The following is a 20,328-nucleotide window of genomic DNA, read 5'->3' as shown; positions in this document are numbered from 1 at the left end:
TTGATTGAACACCTTCTACAGTAGTCAGCCACTAATAAGACAAATGAAATGTCTTTTTTATTGTCAGATCTCTATTCCACATTCACGCGGGCAAAATCCTGCAGGGCTTTTCATTTGAGGAGCTTCGATATTTTTCCTCTTGATAGAGATAAATTGAAGGCTGGTGTCTCTTTTTAAAGAGCAGTAAATTAAGCTGATCTGCTCCTGGGTTTTGCTCCTTTGGCTGTGGCTAGGCAGAAAAACAGAGCTGTACTGAACAAGTTTCACATATAAAACTTGTGCAGTTTTGAAAGGTTGAACTTGGTTCCCAGAGTACACATTATCACAGCATACTGCTTTGAATGCTCGGGGCACTCGGCCTCACCATGTCTTGACAGACTTCAAGGGACTATAGATTTTATCATAAAACCAAGGTCTCTTATCTCCTCACCTCTAAACAAGGACCAGAGTAGAATCCTTGGTTCCCTACCAGTAGTAATACTTGCTTTCTCACAAGCAATAGCTGCTTAAAGGCAGTTGGACAAATGTTTAACTTTTTCAATTTATGTGAGCAAACCAAGTTCCAGGTTTTGTGAACTCTGGTGGGGTTGAGCTCTTCTGTGTGTGTGTAGTCTTCTTCAAAATTTGTGCCAAATTCAATGGTTTGGGGGACTTTTGTGATGGAAAAGTGGAGCACGCTGAGAAAAAATGGCTCAGTTTTGTTTCCTTTGGAGTGTAGCCTGGTGGGGAGAGTGCTCTAACAGGGTGGACCTTGTGGGAACACCTTCGGAGTTACTGTCCATCGAGAATCCAAAGCTGATTTGGAGGAATAGTGAGACTTGAACTGTTACTGATGTAGACGTATATGCAAGTGCCTAAATTCAGAGTGAAAATCCATGTCTGAGTAAGGCTTTAGGCTCAGATACTCACCACAGTTATGCTAGCATATACATAGCAGTTCTGAAACTGGAGTTTTAGCCAACATAAATCAAAGTCATGAGGCATTCTGGTGACTTACATGAGCTGAGGATCTAGCCCTGGGGTGAGAGAGAGGTTCTTGCTGTGATATATGCACGTGTGTTTAATTAGAAGAGACCACAGGTTGTTTGCGTGCTCCAGAGACCCCACTGATTTAACCTTTTCCATGATGCAGTGGAAGTTACCTTCTGAGCAAACCAAAAGTCTGGAGATCTGGTGGCAACTTCCCTCTGCATTTCATTTGCTGTTACTGCATGTGCTTCCCTGTGGCTGGGTAGGGAGGGAGGAAGGGAAGGCAAGTGCCTTGGAGCAGCTCCATTTTGCCTGTATTATCTCTGAAATGTTGTATAATGCTTTCAAACGCTTGAGCTAACCAAGACGTGGTTGTTTTATTTCCTAATCTAATAACTTCTTGATGTCTGTCTGCTCTTAGCTTTGCTCTAGCTTGACTGTGCAAATGCCGTTTAATTGTGTTCTTGTGAAAACTACAGGCCAGTAGCTTTGCCAAGGATGACTAATTTTATAATGCATCATGCCAGAATTAATCCTGTCTGCAAAGATAAGGCTGGTAGTTTATAGTTGGCTGTTTTGGTCATAAAACTGCTGTACAGAGTGGTTATACACTATGCAGTTCTTTAAACTGTGTGTGTTGTCTAAGGAGGTAGGTGTTGATAATAGTCACGATAGAAGAGAATGAAGAAGAGGCAGATAGGAATGAAAGAGAGGAATGAGGGCATGAGTGAGAGTAGAGAAAAAGCAAAAAGGAGAAGGAGATTGCAACAAATCCAGACAAGTAGGAGACAGGCAAGAGAATGTCATGGGACTAAAATTTAGATGGAGCAGGGAAAGAAGAGGAATGCCAACAAGAAGGTAGAAGGTATGGAAAAGAGGTAGGAGAAAAACAGATAGGAAAAAACAGGGCAATGGATATAGCAGTCTATATCTGAGATACATATTGCCAAAGCAGATTTTTTTCTTTTGAAGGATATTTTCAGCTTCTCTGTCTTGAGGTCATATACTATACATTAGCTTAATAAGAAAAGCAATTCAGTTAACCAGCAGATGTGCTCTTATTTACTAGAGTTTTTTCAGAGACATGTTCTTTCAGGCTGAGAGCTGGTCCTTCGCAAAGATAAAGAAAGCACTGCCCACCTTGTAATTCTGCTGCTACTACTTAGTCAGGAAGTCGAGAGATGTTCAGTACTTACAGCTTCAGTTGTAGTGTGAGCACATGTGGCTGGAACAAAAGCTCCATCCAACAGCTTAGGGCTTTGCAAAGCAAATGGAGTCCCCACAGGAAATGAGTTAAGGAAGTGAAGCTGTCACTTCCAAGACTTACAAACAAACAAGAAGAAGCTATTGTTTATATATGTAGATTGTAGGAAAAGCACAGATGAGGAAACTTGACTTCTATGAAGTTCCACTAAGATCCTTACAGGGAAGCCAAACTTAAGCATGTGTCTGCAACTCCACTCCCAAACTATGGAGTTTTAGGTAATATCATACTAGAAATACAAGGCATGAATGAGAGGGGTCGTGCAGCAAACAAAAGGTGATTGTGTCTTATAGGCAGATAGTGGATCCTCAGAGGTGCTGCTCTCGAAGTTTAGGAGTGGAGCTGAAACCAAGACTTAAATCACATTGTGCTAGCTGGACCAGAAGGGAACCTCTATTTAGCTGGTCTGGTCAAAACTAAGCTTTACTAACATCAGCTGGAAGCCAGACTTTCATATCTTACAGGCCATTTGCTTTCATATACTGCGCAAGAGGAGAATTAGCTCCATTGCTGAGCCAAATTCCACTGGCAGTTACTCTTCCCAATCCAGAGTAAAGTGCTGAACTCAGCAGAGTTACTTGGATTAACAGAGAAGATTTACAGAAGAATTTGAGCAGTGGAAAGTAAAGATGGCAAGTTACTGTTATCTTGCCTGATCTCCATGTCACTGGGGAGTGATTCTAGAAAATATTAAGAGAGGGCTTTGTCCAGAACAAACTTATTGCTACTAATATATCCAAAGCAAAAAAAAAATATTCCTAGTAGTAAGTTTTCTCCCTTACTGAATACATTAACGATTCTCTTTATTACATGGCCTTTTTTCGAGGTGTCAAACTCTGAGGCTGAGCTGTATTCTTCGTGATTAATCCCTCTGTTTCTCTGATATCCCCATCGTGTAAACTGCAGGTGGTAGTGCTCAATGTCGCAAAAGTGTTGTGAAGAGTCAGGAACCATCTCATGTAATTCCGTGTCATTTATAGAGCCCTTACCACTGTGGGGTCTTGGACCATAATGGAGGTTCTCAGGGACAAAAGCTATACAAAGAGCAATGATTAATGATGATTACAAGTGCTCAGGAATGTCATATGAAGTACTTCGTCAGGCTGCACTAAATTCTGGAATTATCTTTTTTATAGAGGAAAACACTTGGTCATGATATTAGAATAATACAGTAGGAGACTGATTTTGACCCTGCAAAAGAGAAATGGTGAAAGGTTATAGTCTGAAGAAGTTTTGTAAGTTGCTTCTCCTTTCCTCCCACTCAGTTGGACTACTCCTGTTGTCCGGGAATAGAAAACTGAAGTGATGGATTGCTCTGATTATGCCTAGTCAGGTACACTAAATGGTGTCTCGCTCTGCTGCCTCCTGCAATCTTGCTGCTCCATGTGCTTATCAGGACTGACGTGGAAAAGGTGGATGTTCGTAAACAATAAAGAAATAAAAGAGGAGGTAAAAGACCTCAAATTAGCCTCAGCAAAAAGATTCGTTGGTAACTGAAGATGTGTTGAGGAGGTTAAACTGAGCCACATTTAGAATAGCTAACTGGGATATGCCTGTCAGCTTCAAGATTCAGTAGCGCGCAAAAACCCGTCCTGCTTTTCATGGGTCATTTGCTAGAGAGCAGCTTGCAGCATCTGGAAAGTTTCTTTTTAGCATCCACTTGTGGAATGCTAATGTGGACCTTAGCTCAAGCACCCGTCTTCACTTGAGCCATAAACTCACGACTACTGGAATTATAGTGCTGTGAGTTCACGGTTACTGAGAAAGATTTCTCTATTTCTGTCAGTGTGAGACAAAATACGGTCACATGGAAGTTTAGTACTATGACCCAAAGACAGGTAAGTTCAAGACTCAGTATTTTGTCTCAACTTTCCTGTCAGTGCTATCTCCAAGATCTGTACAAAACTGGATAAAGTACTGTTCTAAATCTGTACAAATGGAGCTTTGAACTTCTGTGTTTCTGTGTCTAAATTTGGGTTGTCCACACACAAGAAAATTGAATTCAAACTGGAAAGATGCAAAATGCTATAAAAGCAGTTAGGAGGGCAGTTAGTTAGCAGTTAGGCAGGAAACTAGAAGAGACTGCCTTATTCATCCTAGGAAAAGAAATGCTGGTGGAATATGGCTGCTCTTTATGAATCTATAGCAGTAGGGGAAGCAAACTAGGAGGAGAGCTGTTTAACTAAAAGCTTTATTTATATGAGAACAAGCAGACTGAATAAATTTGGGCTGAAAATAGGAATATTTTTAGCCATAAGAGGAGTGAGTTTAAGGACAGCCTTTCAGCTGGATTAGTGGAGACAAAAATCCTAACTGAGATAGAGCTCCATCTTTTTATGAAGGGGATTTCCATTGTATGTGAAAGTACGTTCTGGGTTTAATGTATCTTAGTCTCAAGTTCCTAAAATATTTGCCTGATTTTGTACAGTTTCTGCTGATTGGGACAGTATCACATGAGAAAAGCCTCTGGATTGCCTTGGCAGGGAAAGGTACTGTCAGTCTGTATATACCTCAGGTGGGCTTGCTTATTTGAGATGAAAGCTACTTAAAAAAAAAAAAAAAAAAAAAAAAAAGGATGAGGTGACTCCAAAGAAAAGTGTCAGCCCAGTAAGTTAGACCAGTATAACTGTAGCATCGTAATTACCTTGATACTGCAATTCCAGCAAATCTTCTCTCACGTAACCCTGAATAATATAAAACTTTTGCTTCAGTTCACCTATTAGCTTAGCTCTTCTGTCTTCAAAGTCCAAGGATAAAATCTAAGCCAGACTTAGTACTGGCTCAGTGAGCAACTGGACTGGGTAGTAAGGCTGGGCAATATATTTCCATCAATGTTTCTGTTTCCAAATTTTGAAAAGGCATTCTCAGTCAAAATTGAACTTTTTCCATCACAGAAGTGTTTTAGTTGAATTATTTCAGTTTTTCAAAGACTGAACACACTTGACATTTTGAAAGGAAACTTGAGAAATCTCCTTTTGCTGGCCTTTTCCAGCATAATTGTGTTTTGAGAGTATGAGCAACAGAAATCAAAAATCTTACATTGGAAAGAATAAGCCCAATTCAAAGCATTTGAACTTAGCATTGGTCTTTTTTAATGAAATACATATACCCTTTTAATCAAATCTGTCTATAAATCTGATTGAATCACTGCTTGATCTATATGCGATGTAATGGGGGCAGAATTATGGTGGACTTCACTTGGTCTGGCTGTCAGATCACTGAAGCCAGGTTTCAGCTAATAAAGCTGCTGGAAAATTAGAATGTCTGCAGGGAAAATACGCATTGGCCAAAACTGCAGCCTGCCCAAGTAAAAATTCATGTTTGAGAGCTTTTTTTCAGAAGAGGGTAAAATAAATGCTTGAACTGATGTAAAGGAGTATATGGTTGCAAGGATCTAGAACCAGGAAAACTAGCATTTAGCATCATTACTGAAACTAGAAAAGACCCTTCAAAGCCCAAGGCTGTTGTGTAGCTGCCTAATTCCCGTATTGTAATCACAAAAACAAAACAAAACAAAAAAGAGACAGAAAAGCAAAGGAGAAAGAAGTGGAATTGCTAGTTCCTGCACGCTCGACTGTTCACCTGCTGACACAGAAACTGCACTGGAACAAGCACTTTTACATCTCTATAACTTTGTCCAGGTCCGGAGCAGAGCTTGTATCAGTTTAACTGTATTAGTAAAAGTCATGCCTCCTATTTAATTTACTGGTGTGTTTTTCTAGTGTGGACCCATTAAACATAGTGAGAATCACTAAGCCTTCCATTAGCTACCCTTCTGATAGGGGAAACCCTTGTTTCTCTGAAAGCAGAAAGGAGATAGCAGGTGCCTATAAGTGTTTTCTAAAAGTTTGCAAAATATCCTTTTTTTTCTCCCACAAGGGAACAATCTTTAGTAGATACAGCAGGAAATAAAAGCAGATACACCGGCAAACTCATAACAAATTATCTGTGCTCTCATAAGTCTCTTAGTTTCATAGAGAAGAGGGGAGTCATAGAGGCAAAATGTAATTGCTGTAGTGAAATCACAGCCGAACAAATGGCAGCCTTTGCCTCTCAGAGGGCTCCTCTGGACGTGCTGTGTTTTACTAGATGAGCTTTAACAGCAATTGATGTCACTCCGATTTGCAAACAAAGCTCTGTGGACTGCAGTGGATAATGACACCACAGGTACGGAGGAGGTGGTTACTCTGGCCGGAAAGATTTGTGTTCAATGTTTTGAGCCACTCTGCTTTTTGCTGACCTTCAGTAACAATTATTTAGCAGGGGTTTTGTTAAGAATCAGCATCCAAGCCCTGGCAGTGTCAAACTGAGAGAGGTCTCAGGCGTTCAGCAGGGTTGAAGGCTGAAGGTTGTAAACCCTGTTAAGGCTCAGACTTCGTGTATTTTTAGCTTGAAAACAAGTAACCCTCTAAACAAACAAAGCAGAAATTTCTCATACTCCCTTTCTGTCATCAGAGCATAAAAAAGGAAAGGAAGAAGAAACCCGTTCACTTTTGGCCTCACATTAAGACATGAGCCCCTACCCTTCTTCCTGACTTATTTTTCCCTGGCCCTCAAGAGTGCTGGTATGATAATCCTAAGCCCTGCAGGCAGGGAGTCCTTCACCCTTCCGCCCTCCCTGAGAGTTCTTAGGTCATCACCAATAAACTGATGAACTGTCCGCCAGTAATCTGCCTATCAATATCTCAATTAAAGAGGGGTGAGAAGGCCATTTATGAAGCAAACTGAGGGAAAATAGTACTGACATATATGCAGTAGAAGGAGGCTTTTGGATGTGAAGAAATGGAGGCATCAAAAAGAGTTTGTAATGCAATGAGATTATGTTATAACAGTAGCTAGTTAGAGGCACATACTCAAAAGTTACGTTTGGCAAGGAGGGGGAAACTGATAATCCTACTTATTGTAGCCCTGCCTCTTTGAAGACTGTGCACATTTCTAGCAAAGATCCTGGAAAATTGCTGAAGAGCAGGAAGGATCTCAAAGAAGTGGTAAGAATGTCCGCATTTTTAGCGGCTCGTTAGCTACTCCTTAAATGTTTCTGAGGAAATACTTAAAAGCTGAGTCTGTGTATAACTTATAAAACATGTATTGTCTTCCTTGCTGCAGGACTCTGCCCCGAAGAATTCCATATCTAATACTGACTAAGGGATGAAGCTGTGACTATCTCCAAGCAGTATAAGGAGTGAACAGTGATGGAGAGAAATAGGAAGGGGGAGGGGATTGGAATGAGTGCTGTAAAAGAGCACTGTGCTACAGGAGAGCAAAGAATACAGGCTATGTATCAAAAAAACCTTCCTAATAGCTGGGTCTGCTAGACACAGGAATAGTTTCCTAAGGGAAGGAGCTGAAACCCTGTTATTTCAATCATTTAAACAAAACTGGACAAAGCCCTGGAGAATATTTTGTAGGGAACAATCATGTGCCAGCCCCCAGGAATAGATAACATGATCTGATAAGTCTTTTCCTAGTGGTTGCTACGATTCTCTTCAGATTGAGATCTTGTTCTGGGCATGATTTGTCTTGGTCTAATGTGATGTGAGCCTCAGGTCAAACCTGACTGTTCCAGAGAACAAAATGGAGGGGAGGAAGTGGAGAAAAGGCGTGCAGGGGTAGAGTCAGAGATAGAGAGCTTGAGTTGAGTGGGAAAATGTTGACTCAGAAATGCTACAGGGCTTTGTGCAGTCACAAATCTCTCAGTGCCAAAGAGATATTAAACACACTGTAGTCCAAATGAAAAGCTTTAATGCTGCACAGCCCTAAAATACATGAGTCTGTGATGTGTAGGGAGCAGAGAACCAGATCACTTGGTGGTTACTGTGAAGCTCCCAAGACTTCTGAACCCAAAGAGTCACTGTCAACCTGCCTGTCCTTAGATTGGAGGTTTGTTATTCTTGCTGTTACGAGAATTCAGGTAGTCTGCTGATCACTCTTTCCTGCTGCTGATTTGTACCGTTGCTCATTTCTTTAGAAAGCTGGCCATGCTCAGCTGCAGTCCAGGGAACTGTCAACAACTGACCAGCTGGAAATCCAGAACCAAATCACTGTTGGTTTAGGAAAGAGTCGGGGAAAGGTATTACTATATCTGTTACTAGAATAATGGCCCTTTTCAGTTCCTGTCTCCTCACAGAGCTGGAGAAAAGATCTTTTCTCTCTTCCCAGTCTCTTTTCCCAGACAGAGGAAACCACATAGCTTGTTCTGCAAGCCAGGAGCTGGGGAAAGTATGGGAGGCAGTGGCTGGATGGAAGGTATAATGCTCTTGCTGCTTTTTTTTTTTTTTTTTTTTTTTTTAATTCAGGAGAAAGAATAACTCATTTCTCAAGGGTATGTTCAGCATCACTAGCAACACAACCTTTATTGCCATTAGTGTTGTGCCCCCTTTCAGTATCTGGGGCAAATATGGAGATCATTCCACTACAGACATCACTGCAGAGATGAGTAGAGATGATAATTGTTATGGCTGGACAGTAACAAGTATTTGTATCCTTGACTTCCTGGGACTCCAGGGATGTTACACCAGGAAGCAGTTACTTTGGATGCTCTGCCTTCTTATGCAAAAGAATTGTCAATGATTGCAGTTATCTCTTATCTAAGGAGTACAAGTAGAAGCTGTATAAGTTCAACAAAAGCAGGTTTGAGACAATCAAGTCTTCTGTGTCTGCAGCACACAGACAAGCAAAAAAAGATTGTCAGTGTTTTTTGTAGCCTTTTGAAAATTTCTTCTTTCCTTTCTTTAAGAACCGTTTTTACTGAATTAAATTTTTACTGAGAAAAATGGAAAAGTTGTATATGCCCCCCCCCGAAAAAAAGATGTAGAACTCTCAAACATTTTATTTTTTAAAGCAACATTTTGCAAGTTTTAGCTTTTGCTAGAAATAAGCGGTTTCATGAGCAGCAGAACTAATGACACCCGTTTTCCTGTGCTCTGCAATAAAATCCACCATTACTCTTGAACCTTATCTACAGTCTTCCCCTTGTAAGAGGACAGGCATCACATCACAGGATGTGTCATAAGATGATGGAGACACATCTCTGTAGTTTTCTCCCATCTCCCATGGCCCCACATCTCTTTCTACCTTGCAGGTCGCCCTGCTCCTGTTTTTTTCTTTTTCTTCTTCTTTTTTTTTTTTTTTTTTTTTTTTTTTTTTTTTTGCCTTTAACTGGCCAGACAGGAAGCTGATGGATTTGTAGCAGGATTTGGACTGTGGGTGTGTTGATTTTTTTGGACTCTTTGTGTATATTCACAGATTGGCCAGATGGCAGGCCCAACAGAACAGATTACTATCAAGTTCACATTACAACTTCTTTTAAGTACTGGAAATTGATGAGTGACTTCAAAGCAATTGAGGAGGAAAGACAGATGGGTAGAGAAATATATATATGTGGCTCAGCCTTATCAAGAAATGAGGATAAAAACAGAACTATTTTTCAAAAAAAATCTTCTTATGCAGTGGTGTAAACTTGTCAGCCTATTAGTTCTCGCATTGCCCCAGTGGGTATCTGAAAGGCCCAAATGTTGTGATCAACTCTATGCTTCCCCAGTAGACAGAAGCAACAGGTCTCACGATGGGGGAACAGTGTCCCCCTCAGGGGTGTGGGGTGCAGGAGAAGCATGAAATGTTTCCCAGGAGAAGCAGAGAATCCTCCAAGTCTCTCTGGTTGTGAAGAAAGTGGAAACTGCCTGGGCGCTCACCTTTGATGGGCGTATGGTTAAATGAGCACATTTGGCTACTGCTACTCTGCCCCAGCAAAATGAATGAACACTCCTTCTCCCTCCCCCCTTCCCCCCCCTCCCCCCAGTAGCGATCCTTAGGGCAGGAGGAGAGCTCATCTCTTGTCTTTTTCTTTCTGGCCTGAGACTCTCAAGAATGTATTTATGTTGCTGTTGGACTTCAGGTGGGGAAGGAGAAAGTAACCCAAATCTATGCAGTTTGAGAACGTCAGAAACACAGTTCTCTGGTATCTGCCATGGAGGTGACCTTACTGACAGCCTTACTGGGACTGATACACTCTGTCTGCCTTGATCCTCTAAGAATTTTGGGAGGAATATAAGAATGTTGTCAGAGTATGCAGGGATGCGACAAGGAAGGCTAAAGGCCCATGTGTAATTAAATCTGGCAAGGGATGTCCAGGACAACAAGGGCTTCTTCAAACACATCAATAGTAAAAAGAAGATTAGAGAAAATGTGGGCCCACTGCTGAATGGGGTGGGTGGCCTGGTGATGAGGGATATAGAGAAGGCAGAGTTACTGAATGTGTATGAAAGGTCAAATCTTTGAAAGGTAATGGAGAACAGGAGAGGTGCCTGAGGACTGGAAGAAAACCAGTGTCACTCCTTTCTTAAAAAGGGGCAAGAAAGAGAACCCAGGAAACTACAGGCCAGTCAGACTCACCTCCATCCCTGCAAATGTGATGGAACAACTGATTCTAAATGCCATCTCTGAACATGTGGAGGAAAAGAAGGTGGTCAGGAGTAGTCAGCATGGATAGCTTTCTAGCATGGACAGCCTTCAAGCATGATAGCCTTCTAGGCTGGCATGACTGGCTGGGTAGGTGAAGGGAGAGCAGTGGATGTTGTGTACCTTGACTTCAGCAAGGCTTTCTATGGTGGACGGTGAGGTGGATTAAGAAATGTTTGAATGACAGAGCTCAGAGGGTTGTCATCAATGCTGCAGAGTCTAGCTGGAGGCCTGTAGCTAGCAATGTCCCCAACGAGTCCGTGCTGGGACCAGTCTTATTCAACTTATTCATCAATGACCTGGATGAGGGGACGGAGTGCCTCCTCAGCAAGTTTACTGATGATACCTAGCTGGGAGGAGTGGCTGATACAACTGAGGGCTGTGCTGCCATTCAGAGATGCCATTCATGGGTTCCAGTTTCATGAAGAAGAAGGTTTATGACAGCAAGGCAATGCATGATGACTATAGACCAGTCTGCAATGGAGAGAGTTAGGAAACGGGAGGCTAGAGAAGCCAGTGTTGTGGAGGGACACACGGCTTTGAGGATAGTGTTGCTGATACAGCAGTAGTTACCAGTATTTTTGATGAGCCCTTCAACCTGATTTTTGATGAGCCTTGGCTGTCGGGCTGCCGCCACTCAGTTCGCTGACAGGTAAGCTCATTTGGCCTGATGTGCTGAATGTGCTTACAGAAATCGCTATTTCTGGGGTAACTTCATAGGCTGAGGCAGTCATCTATCCTGATTCACAATGTTCACTGGTCAGGACTGACCACCCACCTACAAGAAAAAAGGCTTCAGCTGCCATCTGACCTGCAAATCAGTGGATCAGAGGAGAACCAAACCTCCTCCTCCCTACTTCTCTGCTGGGCCGCATGTGTATTTGTGTGTGTCTGCCTATTCAATCAGAGCTCTACTGACCTTCATTTGAAGTTGTTTTCCCTGAACATTTTGAAAGCTTGGTTCCAAGATCAACAAGAAAAGACTTCAGCGCTCATATTGCGTTTAATAAAGCTAGAGAAGCCTGCTGCATCCTTGCTGTTTGTAACAGGAGATCTTGTGTAGGTCTTGATTCAATATGAAGCGGTGAGTGTAATTTCCAGGCAAGCATGGCCTTATCTCTTCAGCCAAGACTTGGAAGCAGTCACAACAGAGCAGAGGTGAGAGGCTGAGTCAGCCTTGTCAAGGGATTTTGGATCTGAGGGTGCAGCTAGTGCTGGTACATCCTTTCTTCTCTCACTCTCTCTGTTCATGTCTTTGCAGCTTTAGATGATACTGTCTCATATTTCTTCACCTGCCCATAGGAGTGTCACACTTTGACCTGATTTTAGAGACTGTGTTTTAAGCAGATTGGAGGGGGAGTGCTGTACAAAACCAAAGGACATTATGCATGTGACATATTGGAGTGAGATACCTGAAGGACTGGAAAGAGAATTGAAGGAAAAAGTGGGTCCTGCAGATGTTCAGGGACAAATGCAGCAGATTTTAGAGAGAGCCCAGATATGTGGGAGAAAGAAGAGAGAGCAAGTTAAAGATACTCTTTTACCAGGAGGTTGATGTATTAAGATGGCAACTTACATCCAGGTAAAGCAGAATCAAGCTAAGGTGGACAGAGATCAGCACTTTTCCTGACAGAGATATGATTTACTCTCTGATTTTCTTACAGAAGAATGGCTTTGTGCTGGTAAATGAGTTATTGGTAACTACCAGTTAGATGAAATTTCTGTCCATCTCTCACCACCACTGTGGTGGAGTTCTGCAGCTGAATAACATTGCCAACAGTGGAGAGCTGAAGTTTGTGGTCAAAGGAGTGCCTTTGACTGAAATTTATGAGTGAAGATGCAATTAAATAGAATATAATCACCCAAGAAAGAGGGAATTAGCGATAGTGTTCTGCTCTTGCAAAAAAGTTTAAGGGGATGTTTAACCACACATGGTCCAAGATCAGTCCTAAAGGTGGGGTCTGCAAGCATTCATTGCTTTCTAGCAATTGCTTGGTCATTCATACATGTTAGCATGTGTTATTCACCAGCTATGATGGGGCTTTTCTCCCTGCTGCTCAGGAACCTGAGCCTTGTGGCTTGTCATGCCTGTCCCTGAATGTCTTTTTGCTGTTACCAGAGTCAAATAGCAGAAACTCCTTTCCCAGTCCTTCTTGAAAGCAGTTTTGTTCGTACCATGAAGACAGCATCATTTCTTCTCTCTGCTCAAAGCATGAGTAGCCCAGGCTGTTCTTTGTGGCAGTTTCCCTGACGTAGATAAACCTCTGAAGCGAGTGTGTAACATCAGGAAGATGTTTTAATCTGAATTATGCTTTCCTGTCTGAGTAACAGGTGCCATTATCTTCTTTTCATTATCTCACACTCAGAACTACTGCCAGCATGAGTAAGAAAGGCTTGAGTCATGGAAATGGAGTAGCTGTTGTCGAAGACCAGGCCCAAATGTCCGTCACTGGGATGAATGATATGTAGATGAATGATGGGAGAAACCTACTCCTGCGAGAAACAAAATGTCCCTCATGAATAATACAGAATGTCATTGTTTCAAGATTCAAGACCTCTAAAACCTGTTGTAAATTGAATGTAAATGTGAATGAGGCTTACTGTTCTGCAGCTACACACTGGCTTGAGTACTAACTATAAATAACTTATCACTGCCACATTTCATTTTTATCTTTTAGCACTGACCATGTATTTGGCCTGGTCTCAATACATATCTAGAGACAAACCTCCCCCAAACTGCTGACAGAATAGAGCCCTCTATGGAGAAGCACCCTTTACCTTGCACTACACTGTCTATATCTGTGCTACTGATTAGAACAGGACCTGTTTTTCAGAGGCCAACAGATGTGGCATGGAGAATGTGTAACAGCTAGATCCTCGTACTGCCCCAGCGTGGTGCTTGATTGGAGTGGTCCTAGACTGATGCTAACCTCCAAGGACATTGCCTGGGACAGTGCTGGGAAAGGCCAAGGCTGTGACAGGAACTGTGCTTTAACAAAGTGGACAATCACAAGCTGGTGCTGGAATCCATCCCTTGGCCCAGTTTAATTTGCTGGCGTAGGTATTGCCTTGCAATCTTAAAGAGATGGTTACTATGTAGATACAACACATGGAGAACCTTCAGGATTTTTCCTCACAATGTTTAATTTTTGCTATGAATTGCCTTATTCTGGGCAGTGTACATCATTGCAATAGCATAGCATTGTTTTTTTTTTTTTTTTTTTTTTTGAGATGCTTTTTGTTCCAGAAGCAAAATATTACTCGGGAGGATTCATGTTGGAGGACAACTCAGACTTTATGGGCATGTATATACCCTGCAGCTGAGCATGGTGCAAAGATCACTGATGTAGATCTAAGCAAGCTGATCTATCCACATGAAGCAGTGCACTGCCAGAGATACTTGCTCAAGGCCTGAACTGAGCAGAACATTGCATCTGTGTTGATAAACTATCTACAAAAGAGAGACAATCTCTTCTATACAGGAGGTATGGACATGAAATCGTACTAGCTGGAGAGACATTCAAAATAAAGAAGTGGAGGTGATTTTTTAAAGAACACAGGGTTGATCTATGGACTTCCTTGCCACGGGATGCTGTAGATGGAAAAATTTTACACAGATGCAAGGAGAGAATGGACAAAGTTGTGGAAGAGAAATCCATTGTAGGAACAGTGAAACCATACCTGGGTCAAGAAGTGCTTGAGCTACAAATATCTTATATACTTTTACCATTCTCATATTTTTCCCTAGTCATCTGCTTCTGGTCACTTGTGGATTCACTGCGCTCTATTGCATGCTACAGGCATGGCCTGGTACCCCAGCACACTTGCTCTGATGTCCCTTTAGAAGCAAGGGGAAGCTTATCTGTGCTTGTCTTCTTGAGTAGACCTCGCATAAACTGTAGTAAGGGGTTTCCCTCTGGGTCTCATTTGAAAGGCACCGTGGAAAATAAGCTTTCCACAGGAGAGAGGACAAGAGCTGGAAAAAAATCAAAGACAGAGAAGACAGCAAGCAACAAATTACCCATTTAGTATAAGCTCCTATGGTCTGACCATTTGCCTCACTTGTCTAAACCTTCCTGCAGTTCTGCCTGACATCTGTAGTGCAGCCTTTTCCATAACTTGGAGGAGGTGACATTTGCGGTAGATTGGTGCTTTGTACTCCAAAACTGGAATAACACTCTGAGACATGACATTTTTTCATTCCAAACTATTCTTCTTGGTGCCAAACTAGACAAGTTCCGTCTTGAAAGCTTAGACAATTGAGAGGGATTATAAAAGAGAGAGAGGGCACTAATGAAATCACTTTCTGTCAAGGTGAAAGTTATTTAGACTCTCCTTGATCATTCAAATGTTTTCTCCTTAAATATCAGACAAGTCTGCCTGCTCTGGTCATGCTGCTCTATTGTGGAACACAGCACACTGGACAGTACACTAGATGGAGGCACAAGTATTTTCCTAGATGCGGATCAAGGTAAAACTCTGTCTATATACACTCCATCAATACATACTATTACTGTAACCTATAAATAAGGAGCAGCTGGCCTTCTAATGAATTCTGTTAGATGAAATAACAAGGTTTGACCATTTTTCCAAAAGCTCAAGGATGCTCTGCTGCTCAACCTAATGCTCTGTGAGCAGAACAGCCCCTCCTAACTTTAAGAATTTCTCTTATCACACAGATGGGGTGACCTATCCATTTACAAAATAAGCAGAAATCTCTCTATTTTCAGATGAAAGAACTGGCCTGAGTGTTTTGCTCCCTGGCACACAGCAGATGTATCGCATTATGGACATCTCCCCTTTGAACACATGAGCAGCCTTTCTGTTATCTCAGTTCCTTGGCTCGTTAGGGGATGCATTCTCTGAATCTAGTTATAATCACTTCTGTTTGACCTTTCTTCCTTCATCACAGAAGAGAAAGAAATATCAATGCCATGTTTAATCTAATGCTCTATTTCTCTTTAATCCTGGCGTTTCTTACTGTTTTTTTTGGAGCCCTCTCTATAACCTGCAAAAGGACAGTGGCATTTGTGTGGAGGAATTTAACAGAAGTCACTAGGCTGAATATTGGTAGCTGAAATCTGCTACCAAAGCAATTGCTTTTGCCTATTCATGCCTGATGCAAGTGAAACCTATCTACTTGGAGAGAGACCTCGTCCACCACAGAGGACTGTTTCCTATCAGAATGTGTCTCTGTGCACCTCTTCCTCTGGCAAACACTGACCTTCTCTTTCATCCCATGAGCAATCTCTGATGGTAAAAAGGCAGGCCTTTATTTCAAATTTTAACTTTATAGAATCTTGGAGAATGTGAACTGTTGGGGTTTGTTTTTCACCTATTCTGTAGTGCTAAAGTAATTGAGAATTTGGTCTTTGAGATCTTTTCAAAACGTTAATTATAGAGTGCTGAAGTCAATGACTAAGGTACCTACTCTTTAAAGACGTGTGACTGGAGAAATATATCAATCTGATCCCCTACACATGAATTTATTTGTAAACTCTTATTCCGAGTTCATGAATAAGCCTTGTCTTTTCCCCAGCTTCATGATCAAAATATGGTAAGAGGTATATAATTTAATATTGTGAAAACTGAGCAGGAATATGTTCCGGGGCAGAATAGAAATCAGAATTTCTGGATCTTTTGTATACTTTTGTGAGTTGGAGAGAAATTGTAGTCTGCTTGTGACAGTACTTTCCTATCTGTAAAATAGGGATATGAATATATTCCTGTCTTATAAGAGAGAGTTGTGAGTCTGAGTTAATTACAAAGTCTGTGATGAACTTCAGAAATTCAACTGTGAGATAGTCTGTAAGCATATAATATTAATGTTTTATAATCTCCCTAAAATATCTTTGTGGATATCTTTAGTAAGTGGGATATAATGATATCAAAAGAAATCTTTTTTCACTCCAACCATTCTCTTTAGAACCCAAAGTGAAAGCTGTTTCCACCAACTGCCATCTCTGTAACCATCTGGAAAATCACATTTTCTGAAGCTTTCTTTCTCTTTATCAGCTGTAACTAAAGCTATAAAATGGGAAGATGTCCCTGGTTTAATTAACACCCCTGTTGTTCAAAAGCTGATCTTAGTAATGAGAGGCAATTATAGGCTTTATTGAGGGACAGTCAGGTGGAACAAATCCAGCATCAATCTATTGGAGGCACTTCCCCTTCCAGGTAATTTTGAAAATGCTTTTTACAATGAGCAGGCTACGTGGCCCAGTGCAACACGTGAATATATTTGTTTTGTAACATGAAAAATAATGTCTTCATTTTAGAATTTATCTACAACTGTTTTTTCTTCCATTCTATCTGCCAACAACTATCAACTGAGCTAACAAAATGCTTGTTGCCCATTAGGAGGGTATTCTTACTGGTTTTCTAATTTTCTTTCTCTTGTCCAGTGTTGCTTTTCATTTGGAAGGTTGCTTTGTGTTCACATTTTCTAACAAAACTGCAGAGTCAGAGGTGCATCCACAGGCTAGGTGGAGTTTTGGTTTCTGCACCTCAAAAAAGACATGGCAAAGCTAAAGAAGGTCTAGAGAAGGGAATTAAAATGATCAAGAGCATGGGATGTCTGCTATATGAGAAGAGGCTATAAAGGCTGCAGCTTCAGTTTGGACAGGAGACTGCTGAGGGCAGGAGTAGAGCTGAGGTTTACAAACTCATGAAGGTGGTGGATAAGGTGGATGTAGAACTGAAATATAGAGATATATTTACAATTATAAAGCACATTTTTATGCAGCAAGTAGTGAACTTCTACAATCTGTTGCCACAAGAGTATCAACAGGCTAAAAAAATTCATTAGGCAAATGTATAAGCATCAGGTCCCTAATTAGATTGTGAAGGTGATGGACAAGGCTGAAACAGTATGAGAGAAATGGTCTTCAGGGAGTGCCATGCTCACCTAGTCTGCCCAATAGTATCTGAGATGCTGTCTGGCCTCCAGTTTCTGGTCTATAGGAATGTGGATCTGCTGTATGTCCTGTGTATTATCTGCCAGATTATACACAGATAACGGATTGTCAGAGGTCACAAATGATACTAGGCAGCTCTGTCTGGGCTACTGCTTTGAACCTTCAGTGTCTACAATGCAGGCATCTACATTTGAGCTAGTTGGGGAAGGCAGAGCTCTACTCATGATTAAGACACCTGCATTTAGGTGTTGTATATTGGATTGTGCAGGAGATGTCTAAATTTTTTTGTACTCAGCAGAGATCTAGTCAGTCTGATGAGGACCTAGTCAATATAGTCAGTGGAGCCATCTCATCTTGCCATAAGGTAAACAGATGTGTGGATGGTCAGTTAAATGACCTCTCCCACCTGTTTTCATTAAATCTCTGTTGACTATAATAGAAGCTTTGACATATAGTGCACATGTAGATACCTAAATTTAGGTATGTTAATCTTGAACTGAGTTCTGTCCCTACCTTTCTGTTATAATCACTGTAGACAAATAGATGTTATCTGAGAACAATTCATTGATCTGTTTCAGATCTCTAGGTGTAGATGACGTGAACTGTGCTTGGGAAGTGCTGATTTCTAATCTGACTTTAAGAGGAATGTAGCTAGTGGTATATACATTGTCAGCTTCATGGTCAGGTGAGTCCCAGTCATCATTTCAGGAACTTTGGTACTGTCACTTACCATCTTAATACCAAATGTAGATTTCTAAAGCAGTATGATATGAAATTACAATTTTTGAAATAGAACCTCCCACACTTGTGGTGTGATTTTGAATGAAAGTTCAGCTATGAATTCATTCTCTGTAAACCTTGCTCTGAAGCATGCTACATCCTTTGTCCTTTAGTAGTTCAGCATCCTGACACAGTTGCCTCTGCCAGCCTGCCTATAAAAGCTGTAGGACTGTAAAAGGAGTTGATAAGTTGTTCATTCTACAATAATTCAAGATAGAGCAGGCATTAAACCCCTAAAATCCCATGGTATTTCAGCAGTGAGTGGCTTTCACAGGTTGTCTAGGAAAAGGGTTACTTCTATATGGAGGGCCTTTTGAAAAGGAGATTCTTCAGTTGGTAGTTCTATGGATGTTGTTGACTTCTCTTTGCCAGCAGATACAGAATTTGGATATCATCAGTGGAGCCTGATTTTGGGACAAGCCAACACCACTCTTTCTTGTTCAGGAGACTGCGTCATTACTTAACGTAGGATGTCTTGCCCATTCTTTCGTCTTCCTCACTCCTGTGTTTTTTGTGTCTTGTTTATTTTTTATGGATACAGAATATGAGTATGGAGATAGGAAGATTCTCTGAGTGTGGTGACCTCTGAGCCACTGTGGTTTTGAATCTGCTGCAATGTTTGAGTTACTGAGGTTCAGGAGCTGTGGTAATCAACCACCTTGCTGACTGTATTGTCTTTTCATTCCCTCTCCCAGGTTATGGACATGCTGCCCCGGGGACTGATGCGGGGAAGGCCTTTTGCATGTTCTACGCAGTTCTGGGGATCCCACTGACACTCGTCATGTTCCAGAGCTTGGGCGAGCGCATGAACACCTTCGTCAAGTACCTCTTGAAACGCATCAAAAAGTGCTGTGGGATGAGGAGCACCGAGGTCTCCATGGAAAACATGGTCACTGTGGGTTTCTTCTCCTGTATGGGAACACTCTGCATTGGAGCAGCAGCCTTTTCCCAGTATGAGGAATGGAGCTTTTTCCATGCTTACTATTACTGCTTTATAACATTGACTACAATAGGGTTTGGAGACTATGTGGCCCTGCAGACCAAAGGGGCCCTTCAAAAGAAGCCTCTCTATGTGGCTTTTAGCTTTATGTACATTCTAGTAGGGTTGACAGTCATTGGGGCATTTCTAAATCTGGTTGTTCTCAGGTTCTTAACCATGAACAGCGAGGACGAGAGGCGGGATGCCGAGGAACGGGCGTCCCTGGCAGGGAATCGCAACAGCATGATTATCCACATCCAAGAGGACTCCCAGCACGGTCGGCCGCGGTACAAGGCCGAAGTTACAGACCTTCAGTCAGTTTGTTCCTGCATGTGTTACAGGTCCCATGAGTACACCAGCCGGGTGGTGTCCCACCAAAATTCGTTCAGCTCAAAGCTGAACCCCCAGTACTTTCACTCCATCTCTTACAAGATAGAGGAGATCTCGCCAAGCACATTAAAAAACAGCCTTTTCCCATCTCCTGTCAGCTCTGTCTCACCTGGGTTGCACAGCTTTACAGATAACCACAGGCTGATGAAAAGGCGAAAGTCCATATAAAGTGATCTGTCTTCATTTGCTTTCCTTGTTTTCCCCAGTTTTTCTTCGTTGTTTTGTTTTTATTTTGTTCCTTGAGTGAGACGGAGTGAGGCCAAAGGGAGTAGAGCAAGCCAGTCCTCCTCTGAGACTCAGCTCTTGAGCATGAAGCATGGATTATTACTGTTCCAGCAAAGTATGCCTTACATTACCCCCTCGGTGGATGTCAGAGGATTCAAGGTGACGTGAAGTGGGTACCAAATCCAAAGTTGCACACACAGCTGGGAGCCTTCATGTGCCACTGGCACTCCTGACCTAATAAACTATTTTCCTCACAAGCAGGTTGCTGCGTGCGAGCGTGCTTGCGTGCGTGTTGGGTATGTGCGTGTGTATGTGTGCGTGCAATTCCACAACTAGTGCCATGTGAC

At 41.9% G+C, this 20,328-nt stretch overlaps 1 protein-coding gene across 1 annotated transcript in view; it reads left to right on the top strand.

The window, feature by feature from the left end:
• Positions 1-19,924, top strand: part of KCNK9 (potassium two pore domain channel subfamily K member 9) — an 87,054-nt gene extending 67,130 nt beyond the window's left edge. The window contains exon 2 of the mRNA XM_062568436.1: positions 19,083-19,924. Within this exon, the coding sequence (XP_062424420.1) occupies positions 19,083-19,924 (842 nt within the window). The remainder of the gene's footprint in view (positions 1-19,082) is intronic.
• The last annotated feature ends 404 nt before the right edge of the window (positions 19,925-20,328 follow it).

This window comes from Rhea pennata, chromosome 2, assembly GCF_028389875.1.
Source record: "Rhea pennata isolate bPtePen1 chromosome 2, bPtePen1.pri, whole genome shotgun sequence".
Lineage (NCBI taxonomy): Eukaryota > Metazoa > Chordata > Aves > Rheiformes > Rheidae > Rhea > Rhea pennata.
This window is presented reverse-complemented; position numbering and strand designations above follow the sequence as displayed.